The sequence below is a fragment of the Venturia canescens genome, chromosome 1 (assembly GCF_019457755.1).
Source record: "Venturia canescens isolate UGA chromosome 1, ASM1945775v1, whole genome shotgun sequence".
Lineage (NCBI taxonomy): Eukaryota > Metazoa > Arthropoda > Insecta > Hymenoptera > Ichneumonidae > Venturia > Venturia canescens.
In genome coordinates, this window is record NC_057421.1 from 36,777,087 (window position 1) to 36,790,607 (window position 13,521).

A 13,521-nucleotide genomic window follows, 5' to 3' on the forward strand; every position below is an offset into this window, starting at 1 on the left:
AATAAATGCTGCTTTCTAATGTATTTTCATTTTCCTTTAATGAAATTTCTGACAACACAACTGTTATTAATATTTCTTTCTATAGTTATTAATGAGTTGAATTATTAAATGTAAATGAGACCTGGTAAAAATAAATGAAAAGTAACGCTATGCTAGACGTCTGTGACTCTCTAGTTATAAAATAACCTTTCTTATCTATATGTAAGTGTGTGAGGATCAAATAAAATGAGTGTCACCACATTATCGTCTGAAAAATGGATCCCATGCCGAAAAAATAATAAAAATAATTTTGATAAGAACTTTCTTGACAAGTTTGGTTTTGAAATTACCCAAGAGTTTACATCTGAAATAATATTTTCACCGAGAATAAAACAAACGACTCTGTAATTGCCCTTCGACTACGGGGATTCTGTTCCATCACTTTCTTACACAATTTAATGTTATATCGGCTCGACAAATTCGATTTCACAAAATTCATCTCTGTAAATGGTTTTTAAAGTTAATGGAAACAAGCTCCCTTCACTTTCAATTTTTTCCAAACTTGCATATTTGTTTCTAAGCTGAAATCGTGGTTAGGAAAGTTGTAGTTGGTTAGATATATAGTACTTCCAAGCATAAAAATTATAATCCGACCAGAAATATTGTCAGTTAACTTCTCATGACAGCATATATCTGTCAAGTACAAAAGCTGTATATAAAAAACAGCATATTCAGAGATATTAGAGGCCAATCAGAATACCAATAAAACGACAACAATAAAACTAATAAAATTCGATATTGCGAACACGGATTTTTTTAGTTAGGATAATTAATGTGTATAAAAAAAAACAATTTACGAAGATTTGAATCGGTTTATAATAAATAATTTGTTTAACGTCCTTATAAAAAAAGAATAATTTTTAAGACTCCATATAAAGTACGCAAATCTCATTTTTTTTCTTATTTTATATAACTTAATGTGTTTTGATACATTCTATAATAAGTGAATAAGTTGAATTCTCTGGGAATTCTATGCCGGAATTTTCACCTAGTTTATGAGAAGAATATCGCCTTATAACCTCGCCTTTTATCTCGTCAAAAATTGTATCATTTAATCGATAATAAATCAAGCCAAAACAAGTAAATAAAACCCAAACCCCTGTTCTAGGCTAAGCAAATAAGGTTTCATTTTTGGAAAAAATGATACAGATAACGGTTGATGCCATCACATGCGTAATAGCCCCCAGAAGCTAACTGACCAAAAACGTACTCAAGATTTCTATTTGCAGTCTTTTTTTTTTATTAATAATTTAGTGCAAAAAATCGCATTTTTTGGATTTTTTGCTTAAAAAATAAAAACTAATGGAACAATGTCAATGGTTTCAATGGACGAAATAAAGAGAACTAAAATACGAAGAGAATGAGACCTGAAAAAACCCGATTGGTTCATTATTAAGGGAGAAAACCTGAAGAAAATTTTAAAAAATGGGGTTTTTTCAAAAATTCGTAACGCAGCCTTTTTTTGAGTTGTAGCGCACGATTTTCGCGAGGAAGACGATATTGATAGGTACTTGCTGTATGTAAAATCCAGAGGCTGTCGGATTATTAGTTTTTCTATAATTCCAGTTAGAAGTTTTTTACATCATATTTTTCAACGAGGCTGAACTCTTCTTCTTTCCAAATCTGTTTGATAAATTCCGATCGGACTACTTCCAGAGCATCCAGCCTCGTTGAAAAATATGGTGTAAAAAACTTCTAACTGGAATTATATAAAAGCTATTGATCCAACAGCCTCTGGGTTTTACACACAAAAAGTACCTAGTTTCGTAATTCAAAAAAATCACTTGCCAATTTTACCCCCACCACCGTGAATCGTTTTATTCAGAGAAAGTATACTCGGCGAGAGCCTCGGGCCAGCAGCAGACGACAGGACTGTCAATGTACTTGTCCCGAGACTCTACCGAGTCTCTTGATAAATGTCAACTACTTCGCGAAGAGCCCGCGCTACAACTCGGTTTTCTCCCTTAATAATAAACCGATCGGGTTTTTTCAGGTCTCATTCTCTTCGTATTTTAGTTCTGTATATTTCGTCCATTAACATTGGTTCCATTAGTTTTTCTTTTTTAAGCAAATTTTTTTGCACTAAATTATTGATAAAAAAAAAAACTGACAATGAAAATCTCGAGTACGTTTTTGGTCAGTTAGCTTCTAGGCGCTATTTCGTATGTGATGGCATAAACCGTTATCCGTTATTATTTTTGTCAAAATCTGGTGATTTTAGAACTCTATTGCTTGGCCTACTCGGATTTGTTTAGGTTTGTTCGAGTCTGTTGAGATTTGTTTGGGTTCAGGTAGATTTCTACATAGTGGGGAACCGATATATCTATACGACTGCCACCGATTTTAACAATTATGCGCAACATGTTGAGTGCTACAAATTTTGTAGTTCGTCTCAGTATGTCCAAACTCTTGCTGTGCTTATGAATGGGAGTTCAGAGAAAAATATTATTTCAAATATTCAAAACCATGTGCTTGAACGGACCATTGTTTCCATTTTGAAAAAAAGAAAACTTTACTCTTGATTTCAACGTTGAAGCAAAGAGTTTGTAGAATTGTTAAAAACATTTTTTTTTCATTTTGATATGCAAGTTTTTCTGTGGAATGTGCAAGTCAATTTACGAGAATTTTCATTATGTGCTCAATCAAGGATTTTTATGAATATTTATAAACATTCACGAAGCTTTTTTCATTTAGCACTTAAGTGCGAAAGTATTTTTTCATTATGAATCTCTTCCGCTGGCGTTGAAAATGAATGAAAGCGGAAAAAGGCGAATACGTTTTACCGGTATGACACCCCCGATAAAACACGATTTCCTATTATTCGTCGTAAAAGTACACACGAACCGCATAGCCGTTCTAGGTAACAGCTCGATACAGAATTTTTATCATTATCAAATGGGGAGTGAGAGAGACTCATCTCAAATAAATGCTTTACTATACACTATCCATTCACGAGATTGTGGGGAGTTTTTATTTCTCGTTGTACGTTCAAGTATTCGTATAATATTCATATTCTTTCTTCGTTTATTATACATTGATATTCCGGTTCCCGCAGACGCAATTTTATTCGAAACATTAATTGATATTAATAGCCCTGTATTATACCCACGCATGTTCAGAGTGTAAAAATCAAATGAATAATCGCGATCTGTTAATTAGAGAATTCTACCGTTAATTGGGTTCCCTTTCATGACGATATACGCTATAATAATATAATTATTTATTTCCAAATTTTTCCGATGCATTAAATTACGGCACCGTACTGCTTGTATAATTTGTAATCACCTTTCATGTGATATTGCCTGTATGCAGTGTGTGTTGCCCTTTCTGGGGTTCGTTGTCAACCGAAACGTTTCATATTCTTTCGATACCGCTATACGATTCGTGAGCTAAATCGAATTAATTTGAATATAAAAGATCCGTAACAAACATCCGTAACTTCATTATATCCTTTCAGTGAATTATCAGCAGAACTGTATTCACTTGACAGTAGAATTCAGTCAACTTGTCTTATATTTTGAAAGTAATTAATGGGTATTTTCTGCCGTAACTTACAATTTCTGCTACGCAACTATCTCACACGTTTCAAAAACAGCTCATTGTCAGTGTAAATATTTTATCCGTATATAATCTCTCTTCACTCCCCACTCTACTTCCACTTTACGTACCGTGCTGCTTTTTTGAGTGTTTTCAGTTTCACTTATACACCTGTGTATGAAGACTCTTTTTCCTATCCTGCTTTTCTCCTATGTGGAAGGAAAGCAGACTCGATAGCAGAGCAAACTTCATATTTCCTACTTCCTAACCAGGGATTCCTGTATGATTCGTCTCCCCTTTACCCCCCCCCCCCCCCCCCCCCCCTCGCCATTCGCTCCGTCTCACTCTCTCTCTCTCTCTTTTAGAGAGTTATCTAGATATATTCTATCCGTATAGATGAATATGTATAAATATGTATAAGCTAGTATGTTGAAGGAATGTGAAATAAAACGAACGAATTTACAACATACATACATACATGTATCTATACATATATATTACATACAATATGTGTGAATATAGTACGGCAAACGTACAGACCGTTCATTTTCGAATTACGTTGCAGCAAGCTTCCTTTTTTCGACCTCCAAACCACAAGCTAATCCCAGAGAATTTTTTTTCGTACGATTCTCTTTTACTTCGGCAGCATCCGAACTTTTTCATGTTTTCTTTCTTTCCCTATGCACGTCGGAGCGGTAGACACACGTAGCATAAACCCACTGACTCGAATGCACGTCGTACATATTGATGGCAAAATAAAAAACAGCCTGACAGATAATCATGTGAGTATTATTCTATCCCATATCATCCAAAAAAGCTCTTTTTTACATATCCCGTACAACGTGCAACTAATTTTGTCTGATATATTTTCATTTTTGTGCTTTTGAGCAATCCTCGTTTCTTTTTACGTTTCTTCCTCGCCATTGTTCGCGATGAAGAGTCCGACTACATTTTTTTGGCCTCTCTCTCTCTCTCTCGGAGCAAAAGATAAATGTATGGTGTCCGATATTTCACAATTTTGTTGCTCTAAGTAACATCTTTTGAAACTAAACAGGCGTTTCGTTCAGAATACAATTTAATAAATCAACAAATTTCAGATACGGCCTGAGACGAGTTTAACAAGATTTTGTGAAAATTTTCTGCTCCTTTGTTTACTTCAAATATGACCTCCTACCTCGAACTGAGCTTTGTAGCAAATTTCGAATTAGCTTCTTTCTTTAGCTCCCATTCGACCCGCTATGAAAATTTAAAGCTGTACTTCAATTGTCATTCGATGCTGGACGGAATATGAATATCTCATAAACGCGGGGTATTAACTTCAGGCACACCTCGCAGTGGAACTTTATTCCAAAAATTCAACCATTATTTCTTAACGCACTACAATTTTTTTTTTTATCGCTCGACCAAAGGTTATATTCTCATGGAACAATAAAGAATACCATCAAACTTTTTTATGCATCTGCAAATTTTCTCTGTTCTAATCACGTCGTTAATTCACACTTCTAGAAAAGCTCCCTCGTATATCTAAAATTATGTGCTATGAAAACTGAAGAACGAACTTATGGCGATTTTACCGTTAATACTTGAGAACGTTACAGACATAAAATGAAATAATGGTTTTTTCCCCTATGTTCCCTACTTTTTGTTTTCTCGTTAGATGAGCTTTGTTTTTACGAAAAAGAATTGAGATTTTCATAGTGGAATGTTCAACGGGTTTAGAAGTTGACGTTTGATTTTTTTTTTTATGAGTGAGATCCAATTGAGTATCAATCGGAGCCTTTTGAATTTGAGTCAACTGATACAGTTCAAGTAGATTTTTCATCGTTCCAAATTTTCGCAATGCTTATCGAAATCTCATGAGTTTTTACCGAATATATCAAATATTTGATATTGGAATGAATAATTGGAAAGTGACCAGAAAGTTGAATTTTCACCCTCATCATAATTACTGATAGAAAAAAATTGTCCGTCGATTATTTTGTCGAAGAAAAAATTTGAAATAATTTATCTGTTTCGTATTTTTAACTCGCGCAGAAAATAATTTTTCGAGCATCCGGTACCGCTTGAGACTCGCGAGTGCCTCATTCGCTGAAGAATACTGAGAGTCACACCACCTCTTCGAGCACAGGTGCCTTGCGTGGCACAAAACCTCTTATAAAGAACGGTTGAAACTCGTACTTTTGTGTCGTGAACTCAGTGTGTGTACTCACTGTCGAGTTCTCTTTCCTCAACTCGGTTATCACGACTTCCGAGATGGGACGGCTCGTAAAATTTACCCGTTATCGCTTACAGCCTTCCGGCTTTCCGTTGACTGCTGTCCTATTTTTTCTCATCCCGAACCTTTTCTATCTCCTTCCCTCTTGAATTTTTTTACCTTACATTTTACTCTGAATAATCGCTCTTTCCGTTCCGATACATTGACATTTTTCAGCAAAATTTAATAGTGTTGCATGCTAACAACATAAATGAACTTTATTTTTACCCGGTTGAAACATTAATAATTTCTTTCAATTATTTGAGAAATTAATCAATGAACCAAGCCTCGATGTTCTATGCATTTTACATTGCGGAATTTGTAAAAACTGAATGCCGTCACTGGAAAATATGAATTTCCAAAGACGACATGCACTCAGCGAATATGCCTGACAGCCTGTACAAAGTAGCACAGGAAAAATAGTAAAACAGTCGTGTGTTTCGAACACATGCACCAAGATAAACATCGAGGCTCATATTGAAAGTAATACTTGTGTTTTTACGAGAAAAAAAAATCGCTTCGACGAACGATGCCCTTCCAAAGGATCTGAAACGCACGCTATCCTTCTGCATTCACTCACGAGTGGTGTGTCGTCAATACCTCGGTAGACATTCATACCTTCTTCAATTTTGCAACACAAACCTAAAAATATGAACGACTTTTACACGCGAATATGTATATGTATGCACATTATGGTTTCATATACATTAAGTACAATGTATTTTCAATACTTAACGATATACAACTTAATATATAGGCCCGTTAAAGTTTATCGATTCAATTACAATTTGAATTTGTTAATTTTTAAGCCTGCACTCTTTGGCTGGATAATAACTGGAGAGAAATAAAAAATTACATTCGACTTACATATTGATTTACGATTAAAAAGCTCTGCATGATCGAATGCCGATATATGTGCAGGATTGAAAAAAGAAAAATTTAAAAAATGGGAAGACCCAATGGCTTGGTCATGCGTGTAACTTCGCAGAGAGTTAATGGCTCGGATGTAAAGAGAAATACCGGTCGAAAAAATGTGTCAAAAGTCTATGAAATTGTTTGCTGCTCTAGATAGTAAATCACAAATCAAAGCTCTCTGCGATATAGCTTTACCCCGTGCATTTGTCGAATTGAACCCATTTACTTTTTGAGTGCCCGAATGAAATGAGAGAGTAGAATAAAAAGTGAACTAAAAATAAAAGTGACTCATATACTGTGGAAAATGAAAGTGAAAAACGTGGTGATTCAATGAAAAATGTCCATATACTTGGTTGCTCGGTAAATTGATACAGATTCCAAATGAAATAGTACTTTATTATTGCGTATGGTGTTATTAACGAATTTTCCCGAGTTGCAAATCAGTTTCTATATGGAAAGGTTTTATTTTCTAGGGAAGCACGCGCAGGGTTACAACGTAAATCATAGAAATGACATTGACAAGTGGCAAATCCTTTGGTCTCGTACCATAATTTCGCAGTATTAAGCTGTTCGTTAGATGTTCCATGTTGGGGATGTACAGAAAATACAAGGGATTATCGCGGGTATTAGACAGTGGATGGAAATCCAAAAAGAGAAAACGTAGTTTTCTCGAAACGCTCTCGTGTTCTCGTAATACAGATGAGATGGGTATATGTGCCACTGACAGTGGTCAAACGTCCTTCTCGTTCAACACAAAACATACACACTAAGGTGCAAAATATCCACGCACATGTATGTACGTACAAACCTACAGAAAGAGACACACGAATTCACACATAAAGCTCTCGCTGCAGAACCAACGTTGAGAGAGATAAAGATAAAATATGGTAGTGGTCCAATGTCGACGAGTTTGATGTGCGCCCGATGCAGCACACAGCATAAGAGAGAGAGAGAGAGAGAAAGAGAGAGAGAGAGAAGATCGTCGGGGGGATTGTTGGCGTCAGAGTTGATAGCCTTTGCTAAAGGGGGTTTTAACGAGATACGACAGTGACGTGGCACTCACCGCAAGCACCCTGATGCTGAACCCTTGTGTTCTTCCGCCTTTGACAGCTCGCCTGTCGCAACTGACAGTGGTTCGTGTACGTAACATCGTCCGTACCGCAAACAGGCGCTGGGATCGTAGGACAGTCAACGGGACATTGACACTGGGCACGTCCGCTTTCCGACACAACGCATATCGCACCCCAGGCGCAATACGTTTTCTCGCAAGGCTCTGGAACATTAAAAAGGACAAAAATTGAATGAATATTTCCATCGGTCTTTGCTCAATCGTTAATCAATCTTAGCTTTCTTGGTTCATTCGAAATCGAAAAAATAAACATCTTTCCAATGAGGAATGCTTATTCGAAAGGGATGCCGAAGACACAGCTGATTTTCTATGGAAATATCTACAGTTTTGGATATTCTGTACTTTGTAACTAAGCATTTAATCTATCAATCGAACAGATCTCCCTGAAAGCCGAATATTCTTTACAAATTGTATAGTAGAATTTTTACTGGTTATATGTGAAACGTAGTGTTCGCTCAGTACGTCTGACAATCGAGTCACGTCTTTTAACTTTCTCCTGCTTTTTTTTCAGTTTTCTCTCCCTTTAACTCGCTCTCATCTAGACAATCTTGGGATAGTCTTGAACGAGAGCCAAAGGACTTTTTATACCAAGCGAGCCGCACAGTTTACTCAAGGCGGAGCAGAGCAGAATCTGGACCCACGAGGATAATCCACGAGTAGCATGATCATTAATATAGAAGACCAGTTGATCCGACGATAAAATCTCTTGACTTCCGTCTGGTTCGGGTCAATAGCTTCCCAAGCGAACTTTTTTTTCTTTGTCTCACCCCAAGCTTTTTCTTCGTTTTGTCTTTTTTGCGTCTTTCTTTTCACTGCTCTCGTCAATTTCATTCGTTTCTTCGGAGTTCTTTCAGAAAAATCACTGAGCCAGAATTAGGGGCTTTTAATTCTCTCGTACCTGCTCAGCATTGTACGCAGATATGGTCGTTAAAACCAACAGCTGCATCTACGAAGAACGACAGCTGTTCAAAAGAATTCATTTTTTTTTCACTCATTACATGGTTGTAGTCTCTGAAACAAGAGAGCTCTCAATTCTCTTTTTGAATGCAAATTTTTTTCTCGTTAATAACTGTACATGTAAATCGTAGAATTTTTTGAATGTACTTCAACAATGTGTTTCATCATGGTTATAAACGGTTTTTATTCATTATTACATTTTTTTCTGCATTTATCAGGATTCCCAGTGGTATAAGTCGATATATGTAAATCTTTATTGGAATACGAATATTTTGTATCCAATAGCGACCATCGCTGATGGGATCTTGCGTCTGACAATCGAGGATCAGGGAAAAAACGTTTATATTTTTGTTGTAAAAAGTCGTACAATAACCGTAATTATACAAAATTCAATGACACCACTATGATGAACTGTTGCTTCTTAGTTTTGAGGAAACAGCGTATATTTTTTTTTTCAGTGTCACAATATCAAAGTTACAAGTACGAAGAGCAATTTCTCAATTGTCTAGACATGTGCGTACGAGCGATAAACCCGTACTGCAACATCCAGCGGAAATCCGACCGACATGGCTGTGGTCGTAAGTTCGTGAAGTTTTTTATTTTCTTCTTCTATGTTAAACTCCGGATGTGTACGTTACGAAAGAGGGGTGGTTCTAATTCTTGCAAAGAGACCTACTGTGATGTAATCAGTGCTGTAGGTACAAGCAACCGCCATATTTCACGTAGTTTACAACACTGAGTAAAACCTGTCAAGGGTGTGCAACCACCAGCGCTACGATACAACAACGGAAACGGTGTTTCCGCTGTGGATCGACGGCATTTTACGGCGCTGCGTGCATGCACCTTCGGTCAGCTGCTAGCAGTCGAAGTAGAAATGGTCGGCGTGCGGTCTGACACTCTTTCTCATATTCACTGCACACGGCGAGGTTAACGTTCAGCTCGAACGTACTTGATCGTATTATTCGATTATAGAATGTTTTTAAAACTTATCAATTAAACAAATCAACAGTAAAATAGGTTCAAAACGAAGGACTTTTATGGCGGCGGCGTGGTTTGGCGAAAAGATGTGCATCTTTCGATCGCGGTTATTGACTAAAAATGCTGTTTAACGAATCAGTTGATAATGGAACGTGCTGCAATCAAAGACCTCGATTCTTCGCATTGAACTACAGTCCGCATAGAATTATGCCTGGCAACTCAAAGATCCATGGCGTATTTTTTCTCCATTTACCAGAGCGTTGAATATTGCGGGTAACCGGGCTTTTATGCGTTCTTATGAAACGCGAAATTCGAAGTATTCGAATGTTCTACATACATCTAACTAGATTGTGGAAGTGCAAAAAATGAGATCCGAGGATGAGCGAGAGCGAGAAGTCCTGTGGGGAAGGAGAAAAGGAAACGTGCATTTTGCACGAACGCTTGACGAGGCCATAACCTTTCATACTTTGTATATCTGCTCTCACTTTTACGATCATTTTAAAAGCACGTCTAGCGTTTATATCTGGATGAGTACTACGACTTTCGAAATATACTTGAATACATACACAAGTGTGTGATAACGGACTATCGCGCCCAGTAAACTTTGATGTATACGTGTTGAAGAGAAATAAAAAGCCGTATCCATTCCACCGAAATCTCAAAAAAATCGGTGATCAAAAATTGTGAAGCTCTTAATACTGAATAAACTACTTTCGTACGCAGTGCAATTGCAAATATATGCAAGTTTTTGCAGTCGGGTAGTCTGATTATTATTTAAATGAAAACGATAATACTAAAAAGCGTCCCATGAGATACCGTCTACAGAGCTAATTATAGTTACATTGAAAAAGCTGACAGATCATAATAACAACAATTATCTTATGAGTTATTTGTATGAGCGATTTATAGAAAAAAATGGGAGGAAAATTGAAATTAACAGCGTGCATAGTTCGAGGAAAATCGGCAAAGATGTTTCTCAACTGTATTAGTACTCGATTTTTTAAATATGCAAGAAAAACGTATTGTGAATAAAAGAGTTTCGGATTGGTCGCGGACCATAACCTACATTTACTAATTCGAACTTTTTCTTGCGCTGCTCAATATAACTTTCAGGCTGCAGAACTTCTCAATGTAGTCATAAGAATGTACGTGTACATTTTCGATTAATTCTGTTACAAAAGTGTTTACTCAGTTCACAAGCTTATCCATATTAGCCACACACTTTTCCTTTTATTAGACTTTCCTTTGGTAGCTAACGCAAACGTTCAATTGAAACTTCAGACATATTAAGGCTAAAGATATCTCTTCCTGAAATTAATTAAAGTATTTTAGCGCATTCCTAGTAGCTTACAGTACCTAATTATTGGAGCTCCGATGTTAAAGAGTTTTACGTGACTGTTGCTATACAATATCGGATCACGATTTCGACAGTTTGATCTTTCTGTCCATTTCTGTTTTCGTATTTGAACTATAATTATATATACTAGTTACCGTGACTGTCTGAGGTTATGAAATTTTGGTGTTCAGTGACATTAAACTCTGTATTATTTAATAGCATCAACAATTTCGAATCTCTACAAGTTCTGTGTCATCTTATTATTCGAATATAAAAACTCTTAAACTACCTAATTAGTTTCCTTTGATGGGATTGAATTCGATAAATATCGTGACAATGGAATATTACAACAAAACTATAAAATTTTTGAATCATGGAGTGCAGACGAAAATAATAAAATTTATCTGCATAAAATTTAAGCGGTTGTTATAATGTTCTTGAATGCAGTTACGGTTGTTTTACAATCCAAACGCGCATACAGATTATTTATACAAAAATATACATGTAAGTATCGTGTGCACGTTTCATCCCTTATTACTTCCCTACGAGCGACAGTCATTCGTCATGATCCAGTTTGTCCGGTGCTCGATGCAATTACTTATCTCAGTCGAGTAAGAGAAATTAGGAAAAGTAGCAAAACAATTTTTCGAGTTCTCCGCTGTACCACAGTTAAGGAAGATGATTAGAAAGTTCGCGTAAAAAAATAAATTCACTGTACCAGGAAAAAAAATTTTCCTGGTACAGTGAAATAGACTGGCTCAATACACTGGAACGCCTAATACAATATTGTTAGGAGGGTGGGAAAATAGGACATATGTGATCAATTTTTTTGTGACAGTCAATTAAAGAACTATTCAATTTCAATCATCAGAGTGATTAATATACGAAAATATCAATAGGTTTTTTTTCTACATCGTGATAGAATAAAACGTTTGCTCGGAGACAAAGCTTTATTGTTTATTAAAATTTATAGAAATTTGATCGTTCGTTTTCCATCAACTTTTAAAAGTTAGAGTTGTCACTAATATAGAAATATGATAGTAAGATAACACCGCTCGAGATGGAAAGCAATGAAGATTATTGTTACAAAATCATCAAAGAAAACCGAATCTTCTCTCGTCCTCTTTCGCTCCGAAATCGCCGAACCGTCAACTTCTTTCAAGATTTCGCTCAACGAATTTCATTCGCCAATACTCTTCGAGATCAACGGGTATGGGAACAAGCTTGGCCAGCGTCTATCATCCGTTCCGAGGTCGTCCAATATAAGAGAGTCATCGTCATCATGAATTCAAAGGTACCAAAGAACGGAGTCTTTGGAGCGAAGAAGGCAATGAGAGAAATATCTCGCAACTTTTAGATTAGTAAACTGATGCACGAGATCTCATTGTTATTCGATAGCGACTTTCAAAAAATTCCAAACTCACATATATAATTATTTTTTGTGATGAGTGTGGATTAGGGTGATTAAGGTATCTCTGTATGTACACGTAAGAACCAAAAGTTTCAGCCACTGCGTACAATGAAATTCAATGCTTATACAGTGCTGTCTGCTACACGGTTTTGTCAAAGCTTGTATACTTTGCCTATCCTGCACAATCACGTTCCATGCACGAATAGGGCTCTTACACATCTAAAAAGTGGCGCTGTAATCGTGGCAACAACGCCGTTCTCTAGTCGAGCGTCAAAATGTCAGTGTTTCCCGAAATCTTATTTTCTTCATACCACGGTCGAAAGTACGCACTTTCGGCCCCGATTTCAGGGCCGAAAGTTCAACATTCCTGCATTGGTAAAAAAAATACGCTCGCTGTGACAGCGGGCGCAAATAGTATATTACACTACGAGGGCAGAAGGTTTGATAACCCTGAATTGCGCGTCAAACTTTCTGCCCTTGTAGTGTAATATACTATTATTCGCCACGAAAGAAGTTAAAAAGTGTTCAAATCACAATTCAAACGGGAAAGGTAGTCGAACATTTGAGAAAAAAGCTTTCATATTGTTTTGTATCGCGCCTATCAGTTCGCCGCACCTCACACTGTTGCCACGTCGTCACAGCTGGTCATGCGCCCGTTCCGCGTCACGCAAAATTAGCACAGTTCATCAGTCGATATCTCCGAAACTAAATGGTCAAAAATTCTCATTTTTTAAAAACGTGTAAATTTTTTTAAAATTTTTGGATCGCATTTCCCTCGAGTTTTTCAACGTTTAAAAATTTTTTAAATACCGTTATATTCTGAAAGTTTACGATCAAACAGAAAAATGTTTCAGACAAAAAATTACAGTTTTACATATATTTTGTTAAAAAAATTTTGTTTGAACTTTTCGAGTTTAAAAAATCACTATTTTCGTAAAAAATGTACGAAAATAATTTTTTTCTGT

At 36.3% G+C, this 13,521-nt stretch overlaps 1 protein-coding gene across 3 annotated transcripts in view; it reads right to left on the reverse strand.

Moving 5' to 3' along the window:
* Positions 1-13,521, reverse strand: part of LOC122417151 (agrin-like) — a 351,440-nt gene that overhangs the window by 119,844 nt on the left and 218,075 nt on the right. For all 3 annotated transcript variants that reach the window (XM_043430457.1, XM_043430466.1, XM_043430448.1), the window contains exon 5: positions 7,809-8,018. In XM_043430457.1, the coding sequence (XP_043286392.1) occupies positions 7,809-8,018 (210 nt within the window). The remainder of the gene's footprint in view (positions 1-7,808; positions 8,019-13,521) is intronic.